The sequence below is a fragment of the Xiphophorus hellerii genome, chromosome 3, assembly GCF_003331165.1.
Source record: "Xiphophorus hellerii strain 12219 chromosome 3, Xiphophorus_hellerii-4.1, whole genome shotgun sequence".
NCBI lineage: Eukaryota > Metazoa > Chordata > Actinopteri > Cyprinodontiformes > Poeciliidae > Xiphophorus > Xiphophorus hellerii.
Window position 1 is genome coordinate 24782356 of NC_045674.1, and position 27279 is coordinate 24809634.

At 39.4% G+C, this 27279-nt stretch overlaps 1 protein-coding gene across 1 annotated transcript; it reads right to left on the reverse strand.

Annotated features, from left to right (window-relative positions):
* Positions 1–477: 477 nt before the first annotated feature.
* Positions 478–9194, reverse strand: ncam3 (neural cell adhesion molecule 3). Its single transcript, XM_032555878.1, has 17 exons — positions 9022–9194; positions 8573–8650; positions 8261–8458; positions 8020–8157; positions 6695–6838; positions 6473–6590; positions 5130–5284; positions 4911–5044; positions 4064–4196; positions 3794–3961; positions 3569–3688; positions 3183–3185; positions 2912–3051; positions 2668–2836; positions 2377–2569; positions 2160–2288; positions 478–1753 (listed from the first exon to the last, which is right to left on the reverse strand). Exons 1-17 carry the CDS (start codon positions 9074–9076, stop codon positions 1726–1728), a joined length of 2103 nt encoding a protein of 700 aa, XP_032411769.1. The 5' UTR covers positions 9077–9194; the 3' UTR covers positions 478–1725.
* Between the last annotated feature and the right edge of the window lie 18085 nt (positions 9195–27279).

Here is a 27279-nt window from a genome sequence, read left to right on the forward strand (position 1 = left end):
TTACCACATCTTCATTTCTTGTTTTCACATTTGGATTTCTTTTTGAGGTTGGGAAGTAGGACACGGCTTGTTCAGATCCACATCTGGTTAGAGCTTAGTAATCATTTATTTAACTGATTTTATCTATTTCAAAGAGTCCAAACTCAAAGAAACAAACTTAATTCATTGTTTATCCCAGTTTGTAAACAAGGACAAAGTTTAGTTTTAGGACAAAAAAAGTTAAGCATCAGTTTTTTCCTCAGGACATTCAAGGCTGTTGCTTCAAAAGACCAACATGAGCTCAGCGTGTTTGGAAAGAGGATTTTAAGTGTTTGTAGTTTATGTAAAATTGTGTCTCATCCACACCACCTTCGGCGCTACAATCCAACTATGTATATTATACGTATACTGCAACATTTTGCTAATTGTAGAAATGATTGCTTACTTTCGTTTCTGGTCAGCACAATGAGCCATGCACTGCCTTGCAGGAAACTGTTGTAACTTCAGTGTATTTATTTTAAATGCCACTCTTGCATAAAGCTGTGCACAACTGTGAAAATGAAGGAAAACTAACTCAGGGTTTGCAAACATTTTACAAGCAAAAATCTAAAAACAAACTATTCAGCCCCCCTGAGACGATGCTTGAGCTGCCTGTGTCTGCGATCACGGCTGCAGGTTACGTCTGCCTTGCTCTCCTCAGTCTCACTAACTTTTCCTGGCCAGTAGAATAAAAATTATCCCCACATTATAGTGCTGCCACTGCCATGTTTCACTCAACACACTTTGTTTGTAGGGATAAAATACTGATTTAAAAAATGAAAGAAGAAAAAGGAAAAGATTTTCTTCACTTTTGATATTATTTGAATAAACATGCAGAAAACATTCATATAATGAGACACCAAGCTGTCTATGAAACACAAAAAATGTATACACAATGTACAGTGGTAAAAAAAAAATAAAAACACTGTTAGAATAATTAACAAGAAGAAAAGCTAAACACTGTTCTGTTGATTTGCTGATCTACTGTTGGTAATATTGCAGCATTGATAGAAAACAAAATACATTTTGTAAGTGGCTAATTAAAACTTTTGAAGTTCTCTTTAACTACAAGTGTCAAACTTTCTGACTTTCCAAGACGTTTTTATAGAAAAGTGCTCAGCAGCACATCGAGGCAAGAAAGTTAAAGATGGTGTTGGACGTCTCTAAACCCAAATAAGACAAATTAACTTCTATAAATGTAACGTTAGAAAATAATAAATATTATCAGGAGTTTGTTTACATTCATTTTCAGTAGCATACAGTTAAATAATACGGTATTTAATCCATTCTGCTGACTCCTGCTGGACTCACCGACACGATGTTAGCAATAAAGAAGTTATCAACGACAAAACGATAGTTCCGTCTGTGAAACTAATGAACATATGTTGTGCCAAGTAAATGCTACTGTTTTTCTTTCACAAACGCAGTTACAGCGATTAGACAGTAACAAAACTATTACCCTGTAAAACACAGACGTCATTATTACCCTGTTAAAGAACAAACAAGTGTAAAAACTGAGCCTAACAGCCAGGCTAACGGCACGTAGTGCAGGATGAGCTCAGTTTTATCACCATCAGTTCAAATCCGTCCATTTCCTCCTGAGTGCTTGACTTCTCCCACAGCAGCTGGGATCCACTGACTTCTGCTCTGGATCTCTGTACAACATGTAGCAAACTTTTGTTTTTCTCTTCTTTAGTTTAGAAAGCCTCACAGGTTAGCTGTGGGGTGTAATCTCCTGTGGATAAACAAAAAACAATAGCGTTTAAAGATAAAAACAAAACACAATTTGAAATTGCAAAATGATTCCAATTTTCTTTTCTGCTTTGTAGCCTGCAGTGCCAAGATATTTATACCTTTAACTTGTTCACATTTAAGCACATTACAATCACAAACTTCTAAGTATTTTTGTTGGAATTCACTGTGATGGATTTAAAATGATTGGTTGTTAAGTAGAGACAGAAAAAAAACCCATTTTTAAAATTCAATGCCACTAATTTAGTTTGGAAGCACTTTCCTTTGTAATGGAATCACACTCAATAACAAAATTTAAAAATACCAAAACGTTAAAAGACTATGAATACCTTTCATAACGTTCATACTGTATTTATGCAACTTGTTGGCGTTTGGGAGAACAAACTTACTCATTTTTGGTGAGTGGAACTTTGTCGCAGGTGACCTCTGAGAGTTGACCGGCTTCTTTGCTGACCGTCTGAACCTCTGACTGCTGAATACTGTCTCTGGGTTTGGAGAGACCCTTCAGTGTTACATCTCTGCACGCACAATATGCAGGAATATTTAGAAGAAGGTTCTTCGCAAAAGAGAATCTGTGAGATGGTTGTCGTCCAGACTGCTGCTCACCCGTTAGTTGTCCCCTCTCCTTCCTCGACCTTTTTGAGGCTTGGGTCTTTCCACCTGGTCAGTTTCCCTGCGACGGCCATAAGCAGACCACAGCGGTTTCTGTAGCAGCAGGTGGCATCCACTGCCAGGAACACCAGCAGGAAGATCAATATCACGATGCCAACCACAGTGCCTTTGGTCATCTTGCTGCTCACTGCGGGGACAGAGGAAAAACATTACAAAGATAAATTTAATTATTATCTTTAACTCAAAACGTGTGTCATGTAACGTAGAAAAAGAGAGGCAACACACCAGGCTGTTCTGCAATTGTGAAGTTGAGCATTGCAGGGACGGAGGAGCCATTAGAGTTGATGGCTCTGACTTCCAGGTGATAGTCTGAGCCGAAGGCGAGGTTTTTCAGGTTGACAGAATTAACATCAGAGGGAAGCTGCAGTGTTTCCCACTCACTCTCTTCTGTTTCCTGGATAAAAAGGGGAGCAACAAGCGAATTAATGACAAGGACGGAAGGAAATAACACAGGTAGACTTGAGCTCACGTGGTCTCTCACCTGTTTGTATTGGACGTTGAAGTGCAGCAGAGGAGAGCCACCGTTTTCAATTTGTTGAAGAGGAACAGAGAAGGAGTTTCCCTCCACAACTGCCTGACTTGTGGATAAAGCTGGACTGTCTGGTTCACCTAAAATCAGGAGGGGAAACCATTTAGCTGTAGCTTATAACAATTAACTCAAAACGTTGGGATTTACTATATGATTAGAATATATTTCATTTGCAGGTTTTTATTTTTGTTAAAGAGCATGGGAACTTTACCTTCTGCAAAGGGAGGACAGCAGATTAGGAGGTGATGTGAGCGGAATCAGCGGGCGGCAGAGAATGACGACATGAAGATGTTAGGATGATGATTTCAATGAAAGATGGACATGAAGAACCAGGGATGGCAGATGAAAACGAAGATGAAACATTGCTGTTAGTAACATCGATTTTTTTATTATTATTATTTTTTTATGTCCAAACACTAGCCAGCAAGCTACCAACTTTTTAACATGTTTTTTTCTCTATTTACTAATTAGGCGATTTCCGATAACAACAACTTGCATTCAGGGTTATCAGAGTCAAGAGGATTTCTGGTGGCAATCCCATAAAATCCAATAAAAGTACATTGAAGTTGATGGCTGGTTGCAGTAGATTAAACTTACGTTTTCCCTCAGTGCGAACCGTGTTGTCCACTGAGAACTGCCCCTGTCCCACATCATTTATGGCTGCCATACGAACTATATACTTGGTGTACGGCTTGAGGTTGGTGATAGCCAAAACATCTACAAAAAGCACATAGAAGGTTCCGGATTATCTAGACAGCTGGATCACTACAGGTGAAACATGAATTACAACCACAAAACCTTAATAAAAGCACAAATTTTCACCTGAAGCTGCAACAATGGACTCCTCCCACTTATCCGTTTCACTTTTCTTCCACTGCAGAACAAAACTTTTGATCGGTGCTCCTCCGTTGATGGGGAAGGATTTGAGTGTGAAGAGCACAGAGGTTGGACCCGGGGTGACCGTCAGGTAATGTGGCGGCCCGGGCTGGGCTGGAGGGCAAGCAGGAGGACAAGACAACACAGAAATAATGTCAACTAGAAACACGTTGATCACCGAGAGGGAAACGTGCCCGAGTGAAGTGGAAACCTTACTCTCAATTACGACATCTCTCGAAGCATTTCCAGAAATACCGACAGCCATGCAGGAGTAGCGTCCGCCATCGGAGGGAATCACTTCCTCAATCTCCAGCATGCCACCCACTGCCTGGATACGACCAGTGGTATCCTGGCGGAGAGGGTTCAAACATTAAAAATACAGGTACTTAAAGGTGAGGAATTACAATAAAAGGCAAAAACCTTTTTCAGTTTTTGCATGACGGTCAAATTGAAAAGTAACAAAGACCCTGGAAGGGATAGACACTCAGTGGAAAAGTTTCTGAGATGTAAAATAGTGAGGCCATGGCAAATGCTTTAACAAATTGTTTCTTACGGCATAATTGTACAGGACAATTATCCCGTACATTTTAAATGAAAAACAAACACATCTGTTTGAAGCAGGGGGGAAAGTTAAACGTGGAATAGCGTGGCAGGTTATGGACATAACCTTAAACTAAAACTTTGTTACAGCAGTTTAGATTCAGTTTTTATTCTTTGGAACCTCTTTGCAAACTACGGCTTATGATAAGGGTTGCAAATGAGCAAATATCAGAAAAATGGACAGCTGAACTTTCGCTCAGGTTAATTTGATTAACTATAATGATGGTCGATATGAACTGAAGAAGACTGAAATTAAATTTAACAGCTGCGTCAACAAAATATTTGCTCAAGTTTGTGCATCGAGGGTTTTTAAGGACATCTTCTTTCCTGCTTGTTTTTCACCTGAACTATGTTTATGCAGAAAAAAAATCAAAAATTATTTACACATGTCTAATCTTTGCATCTCAAAACTTTGTATTGTATTGTGTACGCAATTTAAGAGTCACTGTTTGAGCATCATTACCAGTTCTTCTCCGTTTTGCTTGTTGATCCAGTGCAGCTCAGGCTGCGGGTGACCAGTCACGTTACAGGACACAGAGACACGCTCACCCACATTCACACTGTGCTGATCTTCTGAGAGAAACACCTCTGGAGACTCTGTACGTAAAACAAGAATCATCATCTTGCTTCAGTACACTCTATAAGAATGGGAGAAACTAATTGACGGAATGTGAAAACCAACCAAAGACATGCAGCATGAACGTAGCGCTGCTCTCAGCGATCTTGTTTTTGGCCGTGCAGACGTACTCCCCGAAGTCGGCCCTGACGACGGACTGGATGGTGAGCTGGCTGCGGTCGGAGTTGAAGAGGTGGCGGGACGGATCGAACTCGAAAGGCCTTAGGATGAAAAATAAAAAAATGGTTTCATGTCCTGTTTGTGTGGAGTCAGTGACTGTAGGCGACAAGAAAACCAGCAGACGGAGGCAGAAAATTTGAGAAAAAAGTAAATAATGACGCAGAATATTAACACAGAAAAACTGCCTTTTCTTTACTCGGCCCATCTTAACTTATGCTTTTTGTATCTTGTGTTGTGGCTGAGATGGAAGTTTCTTACATTGACCTGCCTTTTGTATGTTTTTAAAGCAAATGGTGATTTCAGTGCAACTGATAGTTTGCAATGGTTGAGGAAAAATGTCTCTTCCAAACATATCTTGTGAGCAGAAATCAGTGCGATGTTTGATAAAATGCATTTTCACATATTTTGTTCGTACGATTTGACGAATTGTACAAACAAGAATCTGACTCAAGAATTTAAATTATTCTAACTTAAAATAAGTAATTAAGCCTAACTTGATAATGTGAGTGAAACTAATGCAGAAATTTGTACAAACGGTCTAAAACTGTTTCTATTGCAATCATTAAGTTGTACGTACAGGGCGGCCACATTGGATTTTGATGTCAGCGTTGATCAGAAAACATACTCTTTCCTTGTCTGAATTGCAACCTTTGGGCGGCTTGTCTTACAAATATTTACATTTGTAAGTTAAAACTTCTGAGTAAATATGCTAAATACACTGCAGCCCATATGCAACGATGATTCTTTGAGACACATTAGAGTCGGCCGAGAGACGCCAGACTGACAGTTTCCGCTGACCATCAGTGAAAGTCTTTTTTCAGGGATTAATAGTTTAACACTCAGCAGTCAACTGGGGGCAAAGGGAGGACACATGAAAGAAGTTTATAAAAAGGCATAAAAAATACAGAAATGTTCAGTATTCCTCAACTGGCAACAGAGTGCCAAAGATATTTTTGTCTCTTTTTTGAAGTTATAATGAAACAACTAAAAGTAAATGTTCAAGGCTTCTAGTATTGTACATTTAAGATGCTGATTTTTGAAAAAAAAAAAAAAAAAAAGGTTTCACCTTACAAATAAAAGCAAATTGTTAGTAGAAATATATTAACTAGACATTTAAAAATCCAATCTTGTAATCAAAGCCTTAGGCTTTTAAAGAATTCATGTGAATTTCAAGTATTCAAAGTAATTTTTATATGTATATATAGTAATATAAGAAAATGGTGGCTTACAGAGTCCAAGTGATGTTGGGTTTCGGCAGACCATCAACCAAACACAGCAATGACACATTGGTTTCAGGCCCAGCAATCACTTTCTTCACTTCTTCTCTGATATGCACAGTCGGAGGAGCTGCAGTGGGAGACATATTGTTAAATGAAGTTACAAAATGAAATAGGACTGAGTTACTTGTAATGGTCCTGTATGCCTTTGGATACCATAAAGAAGTGACTAACCGTTGGCGACAACAGAAACAGGAAGCTGCTTGTAGATTGCTCTCCCTCTGATCTGGGCCTGACAGATGTACGTCCCGGCATCGCTCCTTTTCACTTTCTCAATATGAAGCGTGTTGTCGGACATCTTACGAACACGAACTCCAGCTGAAGAAAAGGAGCCAGACAAGATCACATTAACAGCTTATTCACATCCTATTTTTAATCACGTTACTGCAGCTGGTCAAAGTTGATCAGACTCTTCCTCTAGTAAGCAAAACAAAACTTCATACTACAGTATGACTTATGAGTCTTAATGTAGCACACGTCATTTTTAAGATAATATGAGAGATGGGAAGGTTTTTAGACACAACATTGTATATTCAGAAACATTCAATGGTGACTGATGCAAAAGGAAAAGGAAGTACTGAACAATGGCAGCAAGTTTTACTTTACCCCCAGTGCTAAACCTGCAACTGCCCTCGCATTTTACTTCCAACATAATGTAAACAGTTTCAAACTAATTGCACTCCTCATTGATAATAATATCCACAAAAACATCTATTATTATAATTCGACTAAGGCCATAATAACATTTTCCAATATTCTCTAAAAAACAAACAAAATCTCTTTAAATATTCTCAGATGAGCCGGTCTGTGTCTGACAGAAACTCCAGTTTTTTATGCTAGGTGTCTTTAGCTTAAAGTTTCTTAAAAGTTTGAAACTAAACTGGAAAAACATTCAAATTTTTCATAAGATCAAAAATGATCCGTTTTTATTCTCTTCAACTGCGTCTCTAAGTAAAATGTGCACATTTTCTAGAGCACGGGTGCTTCATTTAAAGGTTTATGCTGTGTTGTGATGCAAAAAAAACAAAAAACAAACAAAAAAAATCCAACCTTTAGGCATAAATGTGCCGATAGCTTGATTTATTGTTCAAAAGTGCTTTCAGAATTCAGAGCGCACTAATGTCTGTCATAGCACCCTCTACTGGTGAGTGGCATTGATTTTATTTTATTTTTCTACCTAAACAGTGGTACATATGTCATGCTGAAGTTATGAGGAAAGTGTCATTTTTATTTTTAAGAAGAACAATGAGTTTCATCGCGAAAACTCATTTCCCTCCATGAGTTGGAGCCCCTGTTTAACAAACATGCTTGATGCTCTAGATTACTTGACTGAAGAGATTTTCAGGATATGTTGCAAAAACAGCAGCATGGCAGTTTTTGATTAAAGAAATACAACAATAAGAGGATATTTTGAATTCTGAGTTGGTTGTAAATTACTAACCACAAAGCATTTTTTTCGGTGTAAAACGTTTTCTAGGTGATGGTCCTATAGCTCTTACGTGTAGAAGGGATTAGTTCTCCATCTTTAAGCCACGCAATGTCCACCGCTGGCTGCCCGGTCACCAGACACGGCACCACCCCGTTTGCTCCCTCCAGAAACTCATGATAGGTGGTGGTGCCATGAAATGACGGACCCTCTGAGAAAACACGTCACAGGTAAAGAAAAATACTCAATCTGAATGAAATTAAACGCTGAAAATGCCACAAGGTCAAGCTTGTCGTGTGTGTGCAGCGACTTACCGTAGACATAGATAACTGACTGAGCATCCACCTTGTGCCCATCTTCAGACTCAAACATGCAGGTGTACGTGCCCCCATCAGACAGGCTGGCTTTCTTGATGAGCAGCTTGGAGGTGGTGTAGTCCAGCTTTGAGACGATGTCTTCATCATCAATCTCCTCTCCTCCCTTATGCCATGTCATGTCTCCCTCTTTTGTGGCTGCAGGAGACAGGATGGGACGACAGAAAAGAGCGGGTGAACATCTATTTTAAGAATGGATCAGGAGCTTTACGGCTGGACGGACGGACGGAAGTCTAATAAAGTTTCGCTTACCTTTACATACCAGCAACATCTCTTCTCCTACCTGGAAGTCTTGCTTACTTAAAATGATTTCCAGTTTTGTAGCTTGACCTGAACACAAGAAAAGCATTGTTTTGTAGATTGGGTGTAAAAGTTTAAATAAACTGAACTTAATAAAAAAAAAATTTTTCCATCACACAAATTCACTCAAAACGAGTAATATCCTGACTCAATGAGTGAGACTGTTTAGCTCATCAAGAGTAGCATCCGTCTGGTGCGTTTAGCAGTCTTATCATTCACCGCTGTGTAATTACATATTGGATGTTTCCTGAATTATTTCCTGCTAACATGTATGACCTCCTCATCCATCTAAACGTTACTGCAGCTGGTTCAGTCTTTTAGAGGTCTGTTTCATGCCAAAACACATTAATAACAGAAAAAGCGGTACTAAAGTCACAGCCAGTGATGCCTATGGTTCTTACCTGCGCTGTGCACCAGCGGCAAGAACAGCAAGATGATGGCTAATTGGTTCAGCATCTTCTCCTGGTGGAAGCTCCTCAGGCCAGAACTCCAACTGGATATGAAAACTAACTCAAACAAGTGAAGCTCAAATATTGGTGCCGCAAAGGCAGAGAGATAGCTGCAGTTTCCTGTGCTGCTGCACACAACTTTGACTGAGGCATGGTCTGTGTCAGAGGTTATATAGGGGCACTGGGGCAGATGAAAAGGGAGGAAATGGGAAAGGGAGGGGGCAAGTAGAAAGCATGCTCTTGTCTCTCATCCTATCTTACAACCCAAAGTTCTGATGCTCATTCATGAAGCACGGCGTCATCTCTTACTCGTTTCATTCCTACATCTTTTTTTGTCTTTATGTCTTCCTATTCACTATATGCTTCCAAATCCGTCTTTGCTACTTTCACCTTTTTTTTGGCATCATCTTCATCCCTTCCTTTCTTCCTCTTTGTCCCTTCCTGAGTTTCTTACCCCCAGGCTTCCGGATGAAAGCAGGGGCAGGCAGCCCTCAAGGGAGAGGAGAGATGACGAAAGATGTTTTTTTTTTTTCCTGTTTCATTTAAAAGATAGAAAATCCACTTGAACACGTGTAGCTGAGCTCGCAGAGAGTATGCCAAAACTGCCACGTTGCTCCCAAATGTTGGCAATCTGCTGGGAAACTTCAATGATTTCCCCCTAAGAAATGCAGGAGACAATTTCAAACAGCTGTAACCGTGAAACTGAAATCAAATCAAAGCAGGAGTCAGAATTGAGATCGCCTTTTAGTTGAAGTTTTAAATTTAGGAAAACAAAATCTGAATATTGCACTTTTTTTCTGGTTTGAATTCACATCGTACAGAAAAAAATGCCTTTGTTTTATACTTTATACTGAACAAAATCGGCAGCAGAGCTTAATTCAGCAAATGCATTTTTCTCACCCCAAACAAATAATGGTGCCATAACTCAAGATTTTTCCTCTGCAAACAAAGCTTACTGCTCTGTGACGTTCTCAGAGGTTGTCCCCCTTTTATCAGTACTAAAGAAGGTTTAATCTGTTTTATGTTTTTTTTCGTCTTTTATTCTTATGGTACAAAATCTTTTAGCAGTGCATAACCTGATGTACTTAGCTATGACCTCTGACCTAGCTGTAATATATGACACCGTTATGACTCTGGGATGTGTCTCAGCACCACTGCTGTACAAAAATAAATATAGAGTTTCTTTCATGTTGCAGCATCTAAAAAATTTTACACACATCTAACAAACAGTGTAGTGCCTTGCAAATGCGTTCAATCCAGTTAAGTATTTATTTAAACAGTTTGATGATACTTCTTCTGAATGGAGTGTATTTTATAGGGATTTTATGTGACAGACCAAGACAAAGTCTCCACTGAGTCAGCTGCCAGTCTCCTGGGGTTTATCAGCCAGCTTTATACATGTAGAAATTTATTTTTTCCCCCATTCTTCCTTTCAAAATAGGTCATAAAGAGCATCTATAAATTTATCGTGCTCAGTTGGGTTTTGGTCTAAGTCTTGTGTTGGATGGAGAATCATGAACTTTAAGCTTTTGTGCTTTGAGAGCTGTGGACTCATTTAGAAAGGGGAGCTCTGAGCAGTCTGAAGTTTGGTAACTTAAAGTACAAGTGGACAAGACATTATTTGTGTAATGCTGATGAGAAAGTAAAACTTCTCCTTATGCTGGAAGACATAAAGAGTCTGTTTTCTCTGCTTAAGCTCACTCTCAGTTCCTGAGAGTCTTCAAAATGCTGTCCTGGCCTTTTGAATAAAATAATAAAATAAAGCATTTTGTTATTAATTGTTTCAGCTGTCTCATCCTAAACAGGATGATTTATATCTATATCAGCCTTGAACGGTCCATGCTAAAACATAAAGACGTTTTGGTCTAAACCACTCCATCGCAGCTCCTGCTGTTTTTGTTTAGGTTTGTTGTTTGTTTCTAAGACAAATCTCCACCTGTTCTCATTTTTTATTGGACACTTTCACCAGTTTTCCATCGGCTAGAATGGCTCCTTCCTTTCTAGCCAACAACAACAACAAAAACAATCTCCACCTTATGGTCCCATCACTATGCTCCTCAGAGGTCCAGTGTTAAGGTTGCTGACACAGAATTATGTTGACCTTTAATGCTAAAGATATACGTCTTATAAAAAGATCAATCAGTTGCTCTGACAATGTTTATACACCCGAACACACCCTTACTCACACAGTGTACGTCATTAGTCTTTCATCTCTGTGGCAGAAAAATGCCCGCTGTCAGTCCGTTTCATTCCTCTGGGTCGTACCACTTCCATTGGCCAGCGGCCAGCCTGCCCAGCCCACCCTCCCTCTGATGGCCTATCAGTCTCTGCACACCACCGTTCAGGCAGCCAATCAAAGGTTGGCGAGTCCAAAGAGGCCACCTATCATGGTGTTATCAGGGGGTGTTATTATGGCTCATTAGATTGGAGTGTGCTCATAATGAGGACGATTAACGAGGGTGGGCACACTCTGACAGAAGCTCTATATTCGTAGGATTTCCTTTTCCAATCGGATCAGAAGCCCTACAAAGAGTACACACACACACACACACACACCGAGTCTGGAGAAATTATTCACACTCGGTTTTTTATTTTTCCAAATTTATCACAATGCATCCAGTAATTTCAATTTATTTAATTGGGATTTAATGTGACAGACCAATGCGTGACTGTGAAGTGATGATTCGAAAGATTTTTCAAGCTCAGTAAAAATTATATTGTTTTGCTGGCTTTGGCGAGTATGATAAGTTTGCTACTTGGCCACCTAAACACACTCAAAAACTCAAGATTTTGATAACTTTTAATCCCTCATCCCTTACCTACATGCTGACCGAAGATGAAGCCGATAGCTGAAAATCCCTAGGAGGAGTTTGTTAAGGTTCAATGTGTGTAAACAGCAAAAATGGTCAAAATTTGCCCTTTGACCCAAAGTTGCAGCGTCCCTGTACACTTCAGGACATACCTCTTGGTTTGGGGAGGGGCGTGTGTATCTACATAGCAAGTTTCTAATCTCTACAGAGTGCAGTTTGTCCTGTCTGTCATTAGGAGGTGCTGTAGAGCCGTTTGGCCCCACCCATTTTTGATTCCACGTTTAATTTCACACAGGGGATAATTTTGGGTGAAGTTTGGTGAGTTTTTGAACATGTTTAGGCCCCCAAATTTGTGTTTTAAGGCAGAAAAGAATAACAAGAAATCCTATAGATACCACTGGCCTTCGCAGCTTTTTTGCTCTTCATGCCTATGCAGCACTTCAAAAAGAGAAAAGTCAATGTTTAGAGGTCCCAAGTTCTGTTGTTAGAAAAAAGGCGCTTATCTCAACATCTTTGGTTCAGTGTGTCTTCTCACATTGATTTTATCTACCTAAACTGATTTAACTACTACATAACTCATAAAATGAATTATACATTCCCTTCCTGTAAGGAAACATAGTTTAGAAGACTTGCTGCTATTTAGGGACATACAGATAAAATGAACAGAAACATTTGTTTAAGAAACAATAACAGGCAGAGAGTATAGAATATAGGCACATAATACACATTCTTCATATACTTTGTGTATGAGAACATACTATACACACAGATTGACAGAAACAATGATGTGTCAGTTGAAGACATGAGGACGAGACAGACAGGAAGGAGTGAGAGACAGAGAGACTCTGGTGACTGGATGAGACACACCCTCAGTCTCTATACAGAGTGACCAAAACAGTCCTGTGTGCGTGTGTGTTTCCACAAGTGTCTCACTACACTGATAAGTGCAGCTTGAGGTTCATTTAGCTGAAACAAATCGGAAGAGTTATTGAACAACATTTCTGTGAGGTGTGTTGAAACGAAAAAGCAAAATATAAAATGTCTGTATTGTCTTTTTTCCTGTTTTATGCTCAGAGCGATTTACGCTGGGTTCCTCGGAGCCAGGGGGAAAAGCTCAAGGGTTATCTTGACTGCATAAGTGAAAATATTGTAAATTATGTAAATAGCTTCATGAAAATCATCTGACTGCAGGACCTACCTGTGAGATGTTTTGTCACTGAATCAGTAATAGATTCTGTTCTTCAAGATTCAATGTGTGGTGGGATGGTGTTCCACCCTCCCAACTATGTGCACCAGGTGTATCAAGTAGCGTGCAGTTGATTGGTGGGCGGGGCAAATAGCTTTATGGGTGAGCAGGCCGCTGCGAGGTGTGTGTGTCTTTGTTTCCCCTACTACATGACGGCTGCCCAAGTGGCTGGTGTGCTTGATCCGCTCATCTGAATAGTAAGTGCCATTTGCATCATCTGTGGCTGGGATTGTGGTTAGGTTTTGGTGCTATACCTGCCGTGCGTTTCTGCAGCGTTGCTCTGCTGGCGTTAGCGGCTGCAGCTGGAGGTTGTTGCGGCGTGCGGCTTCCATCTAGCCCTCGCCTGCTGATCCGCTCTCTCCCTGGGTCGGCTGTGGTACCACTCCTGGATAAGCTACCTGTTTAGATTTTAATTTACTTTACCTGAATCCACAGGTTTTCTAATGAGTTTTTTTGGTTTAGGATTGTTTTGGAGTTGCAGCGCTTGGACGCTCTGCTGTCTTGCCGGTGTTTGTTTGGGCCGCTCTGAAGGCAACCTGTTGCTGATTGGACAGGCTGAGCGAGCGGGACACGACTCCTCTGGTCCCATTTGAAAAGGCATTGAAATTGGACAACCACGATTTGTTCCACCGTTTGAAGTGTTTGTGTTTTTTCCTTTCGCAGTTTGTTTGCTTATTATTGAACTTACTAATGAGTTTGCTTTCTTTTGTTTTGATTTACTAATTTGTTTTCTTTTGCATTGCATGTTTTGTTCATTTATTTTTTTTGGAATAATTCAAATTGCCCCTTTTATTTCACATGATCCCTTTTCCTTTCCAGGGACAGAGTAGTAGGCCTGAAGCCATGTTTTTTAAAAAGAAATGTTTTAATGAAATTGTTTAAATAAAATATTGTGGACTATTCCGTGTTCTGGTGCGTCTTGTTTAAAAAGACCCCCCCTCCCCATCCGCTCCTCCTGCTGGTCACAAATGCATCTTTTGGAACCAATCAAATTTGTATTCGGAGGTTTCACAGTATTAAAAGACAAAAATCATACATTTCATCCTAAATGTTGTATTAATTGCTTAGCATTCCAGGTTATGTTAGATTACTGGCCCATTTTCCAATTCTTAGTAACATTCTTGTTACATCTGAGCGTTGTGAGGTAGCTCACCTACTTAAAGGAAGCATGGCAATTTTTCTCCTCACTTCTATCAGGTAATGTACAACATATATTCCCCACCACACACTAAAGTTGAGTTTTTCTACATGGAATATCCAGCATTACTCTTTATTGAGGGTCATATCTATTTGAATGACCCAGCAACACAGGAGCAATCTGTACTTGTATGGTACGATTTGCTGTTTGTCACACGTAGTCGTGTGTTTTGAGCCGTCGGTCTGTATAATCACTGTTACAAAAATAACTGTCCAGCTCTCAACAAAAGGGACATTTCCTGTCCTGTCTATTCTGTAAATGCGGTAGCGTATGGCTGCTTGCGCTATATTTATCCTGCCGATATTTACTCACAGACAAGACGTTGTAAGAGAGATGGCCCAAGGTCGTCAAGACCTGTTTACGCCAACCATTGTTGTCACATAAATAACCAATAAACAGACTCTGCAGATTGTTCGGCCTCTGCGCATCACGTCACGGTTGTTGCGTGTGGCCATTGTGGTCAGCATTTTGCCTGACCCCTGACCCACACATCTTCAGTAAATATCACCTGGGGGAATTTCCTGCCTGCTGCTCCTCTCTTCCTGTGTGAAAGGACACGTCCCTCTGCTTTCCAGTAGCTCTTTAGGTTTTAGTAGCTGAATCGGAAGTCAAGAAGACAGCTTTAATTCATTTTTGATATAAGTCGACTCAAAATGTGCAGTGAAAACATGCAGAATAAAGAAAACAGCATGTAGATCAGATTAAAACACACCTAATCTTATATTCTGAGTAGCACCAAGGCATACATATAAAATAAAACATATATAATCAAATTCAAGTACTCCACAATAGAAGTGTGGCAAACTTAAATATCCCCCCAAAAAATGCCTTATTTGGTGTTGCATGTGTGGAACAAACTGCAGATCTGAGTCAGGAAGGTGAAATAACACAAGTCCAAAAACTCTGCAGAAGACACAAAAAGATTATTTCAGAAACCAGAATATCAAACAGAAGAGCAGATGAAGGCTTTAACGAAGAAAACTAACTGGCTTATAATGGCTAGAGAGGTGATTAGCGACTTACAAACCAGGTGAGTTAATCAACAGGATGCAGTGCAGTGAAGGAAAGACCGTAATCAATACAATAAAACACAGAGATCTACACATAAAACAATCTAACACTTAAAAATTAATTTAAACCAGCATACCGTTAAATGAATAAACATTTTCACAACAAGAAATAACTAGAAAATCATGAATGTAATACGACAGATAAAGAAATAAGAAATGAAAGGGGTTAGAAAAAGACTTTTCTTTCTTGGACCCATTTCACAACAGTATAATCAGAAAAGCATTGTTATTCATAAACTCTTTGTGGTTATGATATTTTACTCAGGGAAAATGTGCTCTTAGTGTTTCCAAAACCCACAGACACTTTTCATTTAATCTTACATTTATACACCAATATCATTTTTCTCATTTTACTTACGGCCACAACAGGTGGAAATGCTCTGTTAGAAAACTGGGGAAGTGTAAACAAAGAGCAGTGAGATGATGAGAGTGGGTTTCAGAGCCACGTCCCTCTTCAAACAGCTGCACAGTCTAAACAATCCTAATGTCGCCACCAAGTCTCTCACTAGATCTTTCATCTGAGAATCCAAACCCAATCTGGAAGATTCGGCTGCCGATGGGAACAAAGGACAGCAGAACATTCTGAAAGAATGACATAATTTGACAGCAATGTGGGAACAAGCTGGCCCCGCTCATTGCAACGAATCTTGGTGATTTGTGAAAATATAAACAGTTTTTTAAAAAGAGCTATTTTGCAACCAAATGTCATGCATGGAGTCTAAAAATATAATCCATTTAATATGCCGCTCAGACAATCTCAAGACTCGAGTAGAAAATAGAACAATAGGAAAGACAGAGACTAAATGCTCCATGTTTTCTACCAGCTCAGAGAGAACCTCCTATCTGTACCAATCAGACGTTCCCAACAAGCTAGTGTTTGATGTAACTGGACTGGTATAACTGGACCCTAAATGTCTAATAAGATGTTTGACAGCCAATTGTATTACACACTGTGTAAAATATTATCTATTTTATATTTTTTTAGACTTTATGACTAATTCTTTGGTCAAAGTGTGAAACAGCTAACACTAGCTTGCGCTAACTACTTAGAAAGTGAAAGGTCAACATTTACTTAAGTAAACAAACACATTTTATGTGTTGAAGTGTTAATGTAGATTAAAACTTTAATCTGAACTAACGTCATTAACACACTTAAACACAAATCATGTTACAATATTAGAAATTGTTATTTTATCCTGTGGAAGTGGTTCTGTGAAATCTGGTTCAAAATGGCCTCTGACTAGTGCTAACTTGCAGTCTCTATGCTAGTTAGCACACTAGAAACATACTCTATGCAAGTATGTTGTAGCATACCAGTTAGAGACTACAAGTTTTGTTAACCCAACAGACCAAGTCTAAATCTTTGACCAAATGTTTAGCTAAAACTGCTCAACCTCTGTCCCAACTATAAGCCAAACATTTGGGTCAAATCAGTGTGGGGCGCGCCCCCTAGGGGGGCCGCAGTGTCATTGCAGGAGGGTGTGTGGGGGATGCGGGAAGCGGTATGGATTAATGAAAAAAAAAAACAGTTACACAAAAGTGTTTCACTGTAAAGATGGTTTGTAGTTTGTTTTGTTGCAACCTGAAGTGTGAAATAAACTTCAGTGGAGTTTAAAAACAAAATATGTGTACAGGTTTATGTCTGGTTGAACGATGTGTGTAACCAGTTGTTTTTTTTTTCAACTTGGCACAGCTTTTTTTGGTATTGTACCGCCTGGTGGGGCAGGTGGTACAATAAAACCCCCTATAATCCATAGGGGGTCCCAGAAAATCTTTGGGAACCACTGGGTTAGAAAATCATCCCAGCCATCTTTATGCAAATCTGGTTTATTTTACATTAATACCTAGCTTAATGGTGATGTTCTTCTTTTAGTTTTATTTTTTTTTATCAGTCTGTCATCAGCAGCCACACTGTGTAATTTTGTCAGACTGTGGCTGGAACTGTCCCCGTTACTGTACGCCACTGAAATTCAAAATACAATCAGCAGCAACAATTGGAGGAAGACAGATGGTGGGCTGCACTGTAGTCAGTGCATCTAAATTTAAGTATCTCTCAATAAAGTATGTCTGTAGACTAAGCAAAAAATGCTTGCAGACAAGCAGGGCAACGTAGTGAAAGAGCTTCTCTTCCCTGAAGCCTAGACCATTATTACACTCAGTGGATCTGCAAAACTTACAGATATTTATCACAACTAAAAAGAGATGATCTTAAATAACTAAATTTGTTTCCTCTTTAAAAGTGGCATTCTGTGTATTTTGTACAATTTAACTGAAATAAAAGAAATCATGTTAGAAAAATAAAGCATTTACAGGTGGCATGGCGAATGTGTGGCCAAACTGCTGAAGTACCTTCTGAGTTAATTTAGTCTTCTTTGTTAAAATTTGTAAGGATCACACAAGTCGATCGGCAACGTTGTGCACACCATTCCTCGAAATCTGTTTTCCAGATTCATCAGATTGTGAGATTTTCATCTCTTGTTCAAACCCCTTTCAGGTGACAAAACCCCCAGCTCCTTACAAATAAAGCTCTCCCGTTGATGATGATGTTCTTGCTGCCACATAAAAGCAATGCTCTGTGATTTTTGAACTCTTCTTGACTGACACCATGCTCCATGACTTTGAACAGTTCCTGCACGGATGGTGCTCTGGGTGAAGCCCTCCAGCAAAATGCCGCAAAATCTTGACGTGGGATAAAATGCAGTGCAGCCCCATTCAGAGGAAGTGAAATAATCTCCCCCATAGCCAGCAGCAAAATGTGTGCCAACTCCTCATTAATTGCAAACGAAAGCTGAAGAAAATTTGTGCACAGTGATGAATAAATGATATTATCAGTCACGTTATAAACCCTTCTCTTTCTAGTGTCACCCAGGGCAACTGCACACACGTCCTGCATCAGAAGCCGCCTCTGGCTTTAGCTAAATGATTCAGATGAGCAAATGTCAGACAAACCCCAGAGTTAGACTTACTGGGAAAAGTTTAAATCCAGAACAGCTGAATGCTGAAACTAAATTAAGAGTGTTAGACTACAGGTGTACATACTTATGTAACTGGGTTGTATACTTGCATTTTTGTCCTGGTCTTACATTTTCATGCCACAAAAGTCTGTCCTTGTACACTGGGGTTGTCTGTACTTCTGGGATCAATATAAAATCAAGATATTTGAGAAATCTTCTCTCCTTTCCACGTGGCTGAATTTTTTATATATATATTTTTTAACAATAGTGCATTTTGGTCGCAGCATTCACCGGACGACACGGGAGGTTGTTGACCCCGACCCGGTTCTTTTAATAACTTACCAGAACGGAGCTTTGTTTATTTATCCCGTAGTTCATTTTGCGTGCCATCACATGAGTGAATGAAAGTCCAAACACGGCAATGGGCTGCAAGCTCTTTGGCAGAAGTTTATATTTTTACTCAAATTTCCGCAGAGGATGTTGTCCTCCAAGCACTTCCAGCAACCTCTCAATGATCTCTGACACAAAAAGAGTCGAGGATAACAATGATTCGTTTAAACGTCTGACATTTAGCCTGAGGAAGCAACAGTGAGTGACAATGCGGGAGGTTAACTCAGATACCTCAGAGCTTCTAGTTGGAAAATACAGAACTTATCTTGCTGAAAAAGCAAAATGCTATTTTCCATGGAATTGTTAGATACTGCTGGGAAAGGTGTTTAGTGTCGAGCCTTATTGAAACGATGGGAAGCTGGCACGTATCCATGCGGTTTTACTGTAAGCTGTTAGTGGGGCTTATCTCAGCCTCCTTTGTAGACTGATGCTGCTGTTGATGGGGGGTGGGGGGAGATTTAATACATAAACACATACGGTAACTCATCTACTTTATCAAGCACACACACACGCACACACACTAAACTTACCAGATCAGTCCAGATAGTAGTCATAGTCCATTTCACACGTCGGTTTTCCTGCTACAACAGATCAATGCAGCAGCTTCTCTCACTGTGTGACACAGATCTTTACACACAACGACACACAAAAATGTACTTCAACTATTTTTAGTTGTTTTTTAATGATGAGGCTCATGAACTATTATAATATGTCCTTTCAAGGTGTTAAAAAAGGTGCTTAAAGTGCACTGGTTGTATCTGGCACTATAAGAAAATAACCAAGCGGTTTTCCAAAGCCATCATTGTCGATGGTCTATATTTATGTTGTGGGTTTACATACCTGACTGACCCGCAGCTGACAAATAGTGTCCAGTTTGAAACCGACTAACTACATTTGAGAAAGAGGGTGGAAGTCAGGAGACTTCACTCTGTCTCTGAGTGAAGTGATATCTGACCTAATGCAGGTTTCAAGTGCATCCCTGCAGCACAAATTAAAAGAAGTGAGTTAAGAGGATATTATAACACTCGCACAATAGCTTCACCAGTTACTTAACTTTTGGCTTCAGTCAGTCGATTTTTCTGCTGTGATTAGGATAAGCAAGAAAAAGCTTCCAATGGAGGCAATGCAGTCGAGGACAAAACCGTAAACCATTCCTGCGACGGGAACGGCTCAAAGGAAAAAATGCATCAGCAGTGAATTGCCCATTTCCAAACAATTTTACTTGATCATTGTACAGTGAGGAAGATTATTCACGAGTAAAACTCTCACAGGACAATTCCCGTTGACCCAAAAGTCTGTATTTTTCTCCCCACGATCGGAATGTCCAATGAGTAAAGAAACAAAAGAGCCATCGCAGATTCTGCAGACATCGGTTGGCATGGAAGCGAAATGAAAAGCAATCGTCAGAGAAACAGCCAAGACACGAAAGGTAACTTTGAAGGAGCTTCAAAGGTCCACTGCTCAGGTGGGAGAATCTGTCAACGGGACGACCAGCGGTGCCATGTTTCACCGTGGTGACGGTGTCGTCACGGAGATGTGCTGTTCTCAGTTCTGTTCATGTTCTCAGTCATGCACAGTGTATTGCATGTAGCTCAGTAGTAAAACCCTCATCTGACTATAGAGCAACTTTTTTCACGTTTTCTGTGTCCTCAACATTTTACGGCAAACTGCAAACAGAACTTAATGTGACAGTTTTTTAATTGTGAGTATTTATACTGTAATTGAATTATGCACAGGTGAACTCTTTTTGCTAATGAGATTACTTTTAATAGCGACTGGTTGTATTTAGTCGTCCAAAAAGAGCTGAGAATAAAGACACATCATACTATTCTGATTTTGATGTGTAAAAGCCATCCACCTCATAATCTAAAACATTTGTTATCCATGTGCACAGGCGCTAAGATGGCAGAGGGTTTTACTCTGTTAGTTTGTTCCAGGTTGATTGTGAAGGACAGATGACTGGATTTTGGTGTCTGACTCATTTTCAGCTCTGGAGTTTTAGAGCAACAAACCAGTTGATCCATCAGGTTACGATGTATACAGAAATGTTGTGTTATGCAAACCTTGACTGTTTGATTTTAACTAAACCAAATCAGTTAATTGTTTAAAATAAATCAAATGTGCGCACTTTTATAAACACTAAATACATTGGTTAAAGAGCATTCAGAGATTCTGCGCATTTTTTGTATATTTTTGTTTAATTAGTATTGTGTCTTTGATCTTAGGCTTACAAGCGGTACAAAAACAGGCACCATGACGGACATAAACATGGCAGAAATACAATCTCCCTGAGTCCTGCCCACTCTGAGCGCCCGCCAGTCGGCTGATGTGACCTGGAGCTGGTGAAACCTACGTGACTGCTGTTGTGTCTGAGAGGCATTCAGGGATTTCTGTTGTTTATTGTGTTTTGTCTTGTTCTTTTGGGCTTCCCTGACCACATCCTCTTACACTTTTCAGCATTACTCCTGCCGTCACTCCTGTGCTCTCTGACACACACACCCAGCTTACTCCCGAGGATGTGCTCGATTGTCGTACGCACAGGAAGAGAAACGTGCTGCAGGAACAATGAGAATCCATCGGAGCTGCAGCCGTGGGAGGGAAGGGGGGCGGCTGTCCGGCTGTCTATCACACAAGACAGCAACAGGAGACTCAGACGAGACGTCAGCTCAATGTCAGGCTGGTTTAGCTTGGATTTAAAGACAAACGCTACACTTCTTTGTTTCCTGAGATCTGACTTGTAAATGTGACATGGAGACGGCCAGATGTGCAATACAGATGTCCTCTTGGGCCATTTGCCCGAGGGCGTCAGGACTGGTCCACCTCCTCCTCTTCCTCCCCTTCCAGGCTCCCTGTCTATGCCTCTACGTGACCGGTCCAGGGTCCGGCAGTGCCAGTGGAGGCCGCCACGGCAGCAGATAACGCTAACTAGCTTCCTGCTATTACGGCTAATTGCCCCACGGCCCGGAACTGTGCAGACACCCTGGGTGGGGCGTGACTGAGTGGCATGAATCTCTGTGTGCCTCGGAGAAATTCAAATAATTAGGACAAAGTTGACCCTACCTATAAGATTCGAATGATGAATGAACAAGGAATGAAAGGTGTGGAAGAGAGCACAATGGCAGCAATTTGGTTCTGAAAGATTGTGCATCTTTTGTGATAGAACACCTTTTCCTGGTGTACTTCCTTATTGGAAGTACATGTGTAATTCTTTAAAAACACATATCATGTAGCTTATAGGTGAAAGCAATAAATAGCTACTAATAGCTACTAAATAATAGCTACAGAAGTATTATTCATTTAGCATTTAAGAAACACAGGCAAGCTCAAAATATTTAACAAGTACAGCAGTGTTTACATAATCTAAAGGCTCAAAAAGATGCAGGTAGAGTGAAAACAACTCTGCGCTCAATTGAGTTGTGGATAAAATCCATTCAATGGATTTTGTCAGAATCCATAATAAGGGTATAAAAACAGATGCAAAGTAATCTGTGAGATTAGATTAAAAATAGCATTAAGTCGTTTTTAAGCAGACTTGAACTCCATCTAACATGATACATCCCATTTTGCAAAGTCTGCATTAAAATCACGCTAACATTATTCATGAAATACATTAGCATCACAGCTAACACATACGGGTGTAACTCGCTCCAGGTAGGATTTTTCAGAAACATTTCATGTAAGTTACCAATTTAGACAGAACAGCAAAAACTAGAACACATTTTGTTTTTGTTCTATTAGAACTGCTTTTCATAATGCAAAGATAAAAGTCAGCAAAAGCTCGACTAGTTTCTTTGGTGAGGTTTTCTTTTTGCAATCCACCCAACTACATATGTGTTTTTTTTACTTTTTTGTACAAATATTGACCAAACTTCAACATCCTGATACAAATAACTATATTAAAGTAGGTTGGGAGTCAGGACAATTTGGAGATAAGAGCTGACGGCTGACAAATCTATAAGGTAAAGTTTGGCAAATAAATCTTGATTAAAGTTTGGAATAAAATTGAAATGAAATGCCTCTTTAGTTTTGAAGAATGCATTATTTTGTGTCAAAGATCTGACACAAAGCAGCCTATTTCTTTTTGGCAGGAAGCCTGCCCATGCAACATATAAAGCCAGCGGACAGGGTGACAGTGAACAGCAACGCAGACACACAATGAAACAGAAATGTGGCACATAACGTCAGAGATTTGGACAGCAGTTTTGATAACTTATCAGCCAATTCCACACACTGCAGCAGATGAAAAAACAAACAAAAAAAACTGTTCCTGCCCTTATTGAAGCCAGATTCTGTAAACGTGAGAATTGCTTTGGGCGGTGGAAGTCAGCAGACTTGAGAAGGTTTTGCTTGCTGATTGCCAGAATCTAAAGAAATAAGAAAAAGATTACAAGATCTTCTGAGGGATTTCAGACTATCTTCTATAGTGTGTGTGTGTGTGTGTGGGGGGGTGTGTGTGGGTGTGTGTGCGTGTGTGTGTGTGTGATGATGAGGAAATCAAAGCAAGCGGGCATCCTGTGGGCAGCCCAGGGCAGGAACACTGGGTGCCAGGCGGTAGCGAGGTGGGTGTCCTGAAGAGCGTCGTCTGGCCTCACAAATACACCCACACACACACACACACCCACACACACACCCTCCTTTCAGTACAAAAGGCCAACATGTAATTGAAGTGGTGTCAGAACTCTGGGGGCCTCCACCCCTCCACCACCACCACCTCCTTAGGTAAACCCACCCACTGCCATGCTTTATTTTTGTATTTCTACTTTAGATGTCGGTTTCATCAACCATTATAATACGTGCAGCTGTATAATTTTTTTTAATATTTTCTTCTTCTTTTTTGTTTAAATGCAGTGTTTAGGACTACTGGCACTCAAGCATAAAATGACTCTAAACCCTGTCTGGGCCAGACATTAGAAAGCGCTCACAGGGGCAGGAGCCCAAGGCCCCATCTTTTGGGAGGGCCCTAAATATTGTCCCTTTTTTAGCAAATTGGTTTTGCAAATATTGTGCCTCATGTAACACTCACAAGGTGTTATCAAGTGAGTTGCATTAATACTTGGGAAATTTGAAAATCATGATGTTTTAGGAGATTATTTTGGGAACAACATGGAACTGCTGGCCAGGAGACGTATTAAACCCACCATGCATCAAATCAGGCTCGCTGAGTAAGTATTAACTTACTGTAATTTGCATTTGTAAAAGAACTTTTCTGTATTGTGTGTACGGCACCAAAACTGCTCCAGGTCACTGCACACAAGTCATATGCAGGATACTGAACACATTTATCAATGGATCTATCACAAGATTTATTTTATTGCCTTTCTAAACTACGATCCAACTGTTTAGGAATAAGCATGTGGCCATAAGGAGTCCAACACTTAGTTGATTTCTCTGCATTTGGGTCACTCAGCAGTAGGCTAGTGCTCACAGGACGCTGGAGTTCAGTGGTGCCGAAATTAAAACATAATATTTTTAAAAGAAATCTTCTGAGCTCAGAAAATCTTTACAGAACAAGAAAATAAAATGTTTGAACGCCACATTTTTTTTTATCATAACCGGTATTTATATTAAACTAAACTGAATTTATTTAGCAATAACACAAAATACTAACCTAGGCTTCATAGCAATAGTGAAATCAATGATGTCGGCCAGATACCCAACAAACCACATACAAAAAGCATAAATCGATAATATACATAAAAACAAACACAATGGAAACAAGAAACCTCAGTATAAAAAAAGCAGAAACAGGACAGAAAGGATATGAAAAATGCATTTAATACTCTACGTAAAGTCATAATAATGAATATGACTTAGAAAATGAAAAAATAAATTCATCTTGTTGGCGCCTATCTTAAAAGTTGAGCTATTTTGATAAATATGATGCGACTGTGACAGGGAACGTCACATTCTGTCACACTCTTAACTCATTGTTGTGTCAATGAGTTAAGCATCGGCTCCTGTTCTTCACTTTGCAATGAAATCTATTCTTGCTGCTGCTCACAATGTTTTCATGCAGTTTGCATGTTTACGTGACTCGGCCACTTTAATGATTTGCAATATATTTGTATGCGGTTCCCATTTAATCTTCAGTATACAAAACTAGTGGAAAAAAGTCGTCCTTCAGCTCCATAAACTTAATGCTGGACACTGATGTGAAGACTCACGGTGGACCAACAACAAATATTGAGAGGCTAGTTTACTCAAGGACACATATTATTTGGAAAAAAAGAAATAAATAAATATATATATACAGTATATAGTTGATCAGATGCCAGGGATCAGGACATCTTTGGTTTAAACTGCACCATTTTTTTTAAAAATTAATAAAAGCTTTAATCAAAAGGGTAAAAAAATAAGGTTAACACAGACTGTACAAGATTAGACAATATGTTGGATGAATATATGAATCCACTGAATTGGACTCACTACAAAAGTACACAAAAAATACCCAGTGAAATAAATATTATTTACAATATTAGGTTGTATAAACTCAAAAAATGAAATTCATTGCGTCTTTTGAAATCAGCAGATTTCATTTTATGTTCTTAGGATTAATCTTTAGTTTTTTCCATACTCACACCAAATCAAATTGATTTAATGTAAAAAATAAATAAATAAAAATAAAAACAAAACAAATTAAAAAAACTAAACATATGCTTTGTTTATTGGTTTTGATGAATGAAGTGTTTCTTGAAAATATGTGTTTTGGAAGCAATTTTGTTTTAAAAAAAAAAATTAAAAGCTTAAATAAAAATTATTTATTTACTCATTTCCGGTGGATTTCATGACAAAATATGAAAGTAAATGTTTCTTCTGCTCATGAGTTGAACACATAGATAGAAGTTAGGTGAAACAATCCTGCACATTAAACCTAAAGACTGCTGGCATACGATTTGTTTTACGCCATCATGCAACAAACATGGGAAACAATCAGAAGTGTGTTAGGAGAAGCTGTTCGCTGGGACTCTTCCAACTTCCCAAATTAACACTTCCACAAATACGCTTTTTGAAATTTTAGAAAACTGTAAAAAGTGCAGCTTTTGTCTTTGACCTCGTCTGTTTCTGTAACCTGAAAGGATCTGATTTGGAAAATCACCAATGTCGCTTTGCTGCCCTCTACTGGCCGCATTAGATGCATTCAAAGGTCAGAAACGTGGCACACAGAAACAGGCGACTGTCAGGTTGCTGCACTGAGAGAATGGCGTAGATTGGTTTCGTTAAGTTCAGTAATTGTTTTGCGTGTTTCTGAACGCTGTCAGTTTCCTGCAGAGGGAAAATCTCCCCCCGCCGGCCTCCATTAGTCACCGACGTGTATGCAGAGGCATGTTTGTTTGGCTTTAGTTTCTGGGGCATGTTTTCTTTTTATTGTTTTTGTTTGAATCTGTTTGGCTTTAGTTTCTGGGGCATGTTTTCTTTTTATTGTTTTTTTTTTGTTTGTTTGTTTGTTTTTGTTTTTTGAAGACCACAGCAATATGACAAGTAACAGCACGGTGTGTTGTTACTTGTTACTTAATCTTCAATACTGATGAATATTCTGGTAAACATCCTCCAATACAAATCTGGCATAAAATACTTAAATATAAGAGCAACCTTTGAGCTAATTTCCAGCATATTTCCAAGCGACAGAATTACACTCTGAGTTTTTTTCCACCTGTCATTCTCACATATTTGTTATTTGATGGCCAGGATGAAGAATGCACATCTGCTTGTCTGAGCTTGTCTGGACAAACTGACGAGAGCAACTGTGAGACAAGTGAGCAGTGGAGGAAACATCATGACTCAATGACACAGCGTATGAGGGCTGTAGCGCGCCCATTGGCTTTTACATTTCTGCAGCGATTAAAAAAAAAACTAAATTCTCTATTTTCACCCCAATGTTTCAGTTTCAGTGTTGCAGAGACGTTACAGGCCCTTCCTGCTCTACAGTTTCCTTAATTGCATTTTTGGACGACGGCAAGCAGGAGATCTGCTTTTGCACCAAAGTTGATCTTTGCATCACTATTTTTTATTTATTTTTTTTTTGTGACAGGCGTGGTTGTAGACTGGGAAAACCATTGCAGCTCTAAGCAACTGGGCAATTTGACATGAGTGATTCACACAGAGTTGAAGGGAGTGAACTTCTCTCTGCTGCACAGCTTGAATTAACCAACACACTAATAAGGAGAAGCATGAAGTTCAAATTAACGTCTACATATATTCACCTAATCTCTCACGTTACATAAATTAAGCCCTGTAATGTGAGGAATATTATAAAAGCATCTTTCTGATTTTGCCGTTATGCTGTAATTTTCATTTCTACTGGAAAAATGTAGGCAGAACTTCGATTCGTCAGACTAATTTAGTATTTCGTCTATCCAGAATGGAAGCATTACTTTATTTACAGAGAAAAAATATACTCTAACTCTTAATTAGTAATATTTATTGAGTTGCAGTTATTTTGTCATCCAGTGATTGTAGAGAAGAAAAAATTTTTTTATTTTGTTTAAATTTAAACCCAATTTAAACAAAATGATTTTAAATTTTTCCATTTAAAAAAAAAAAA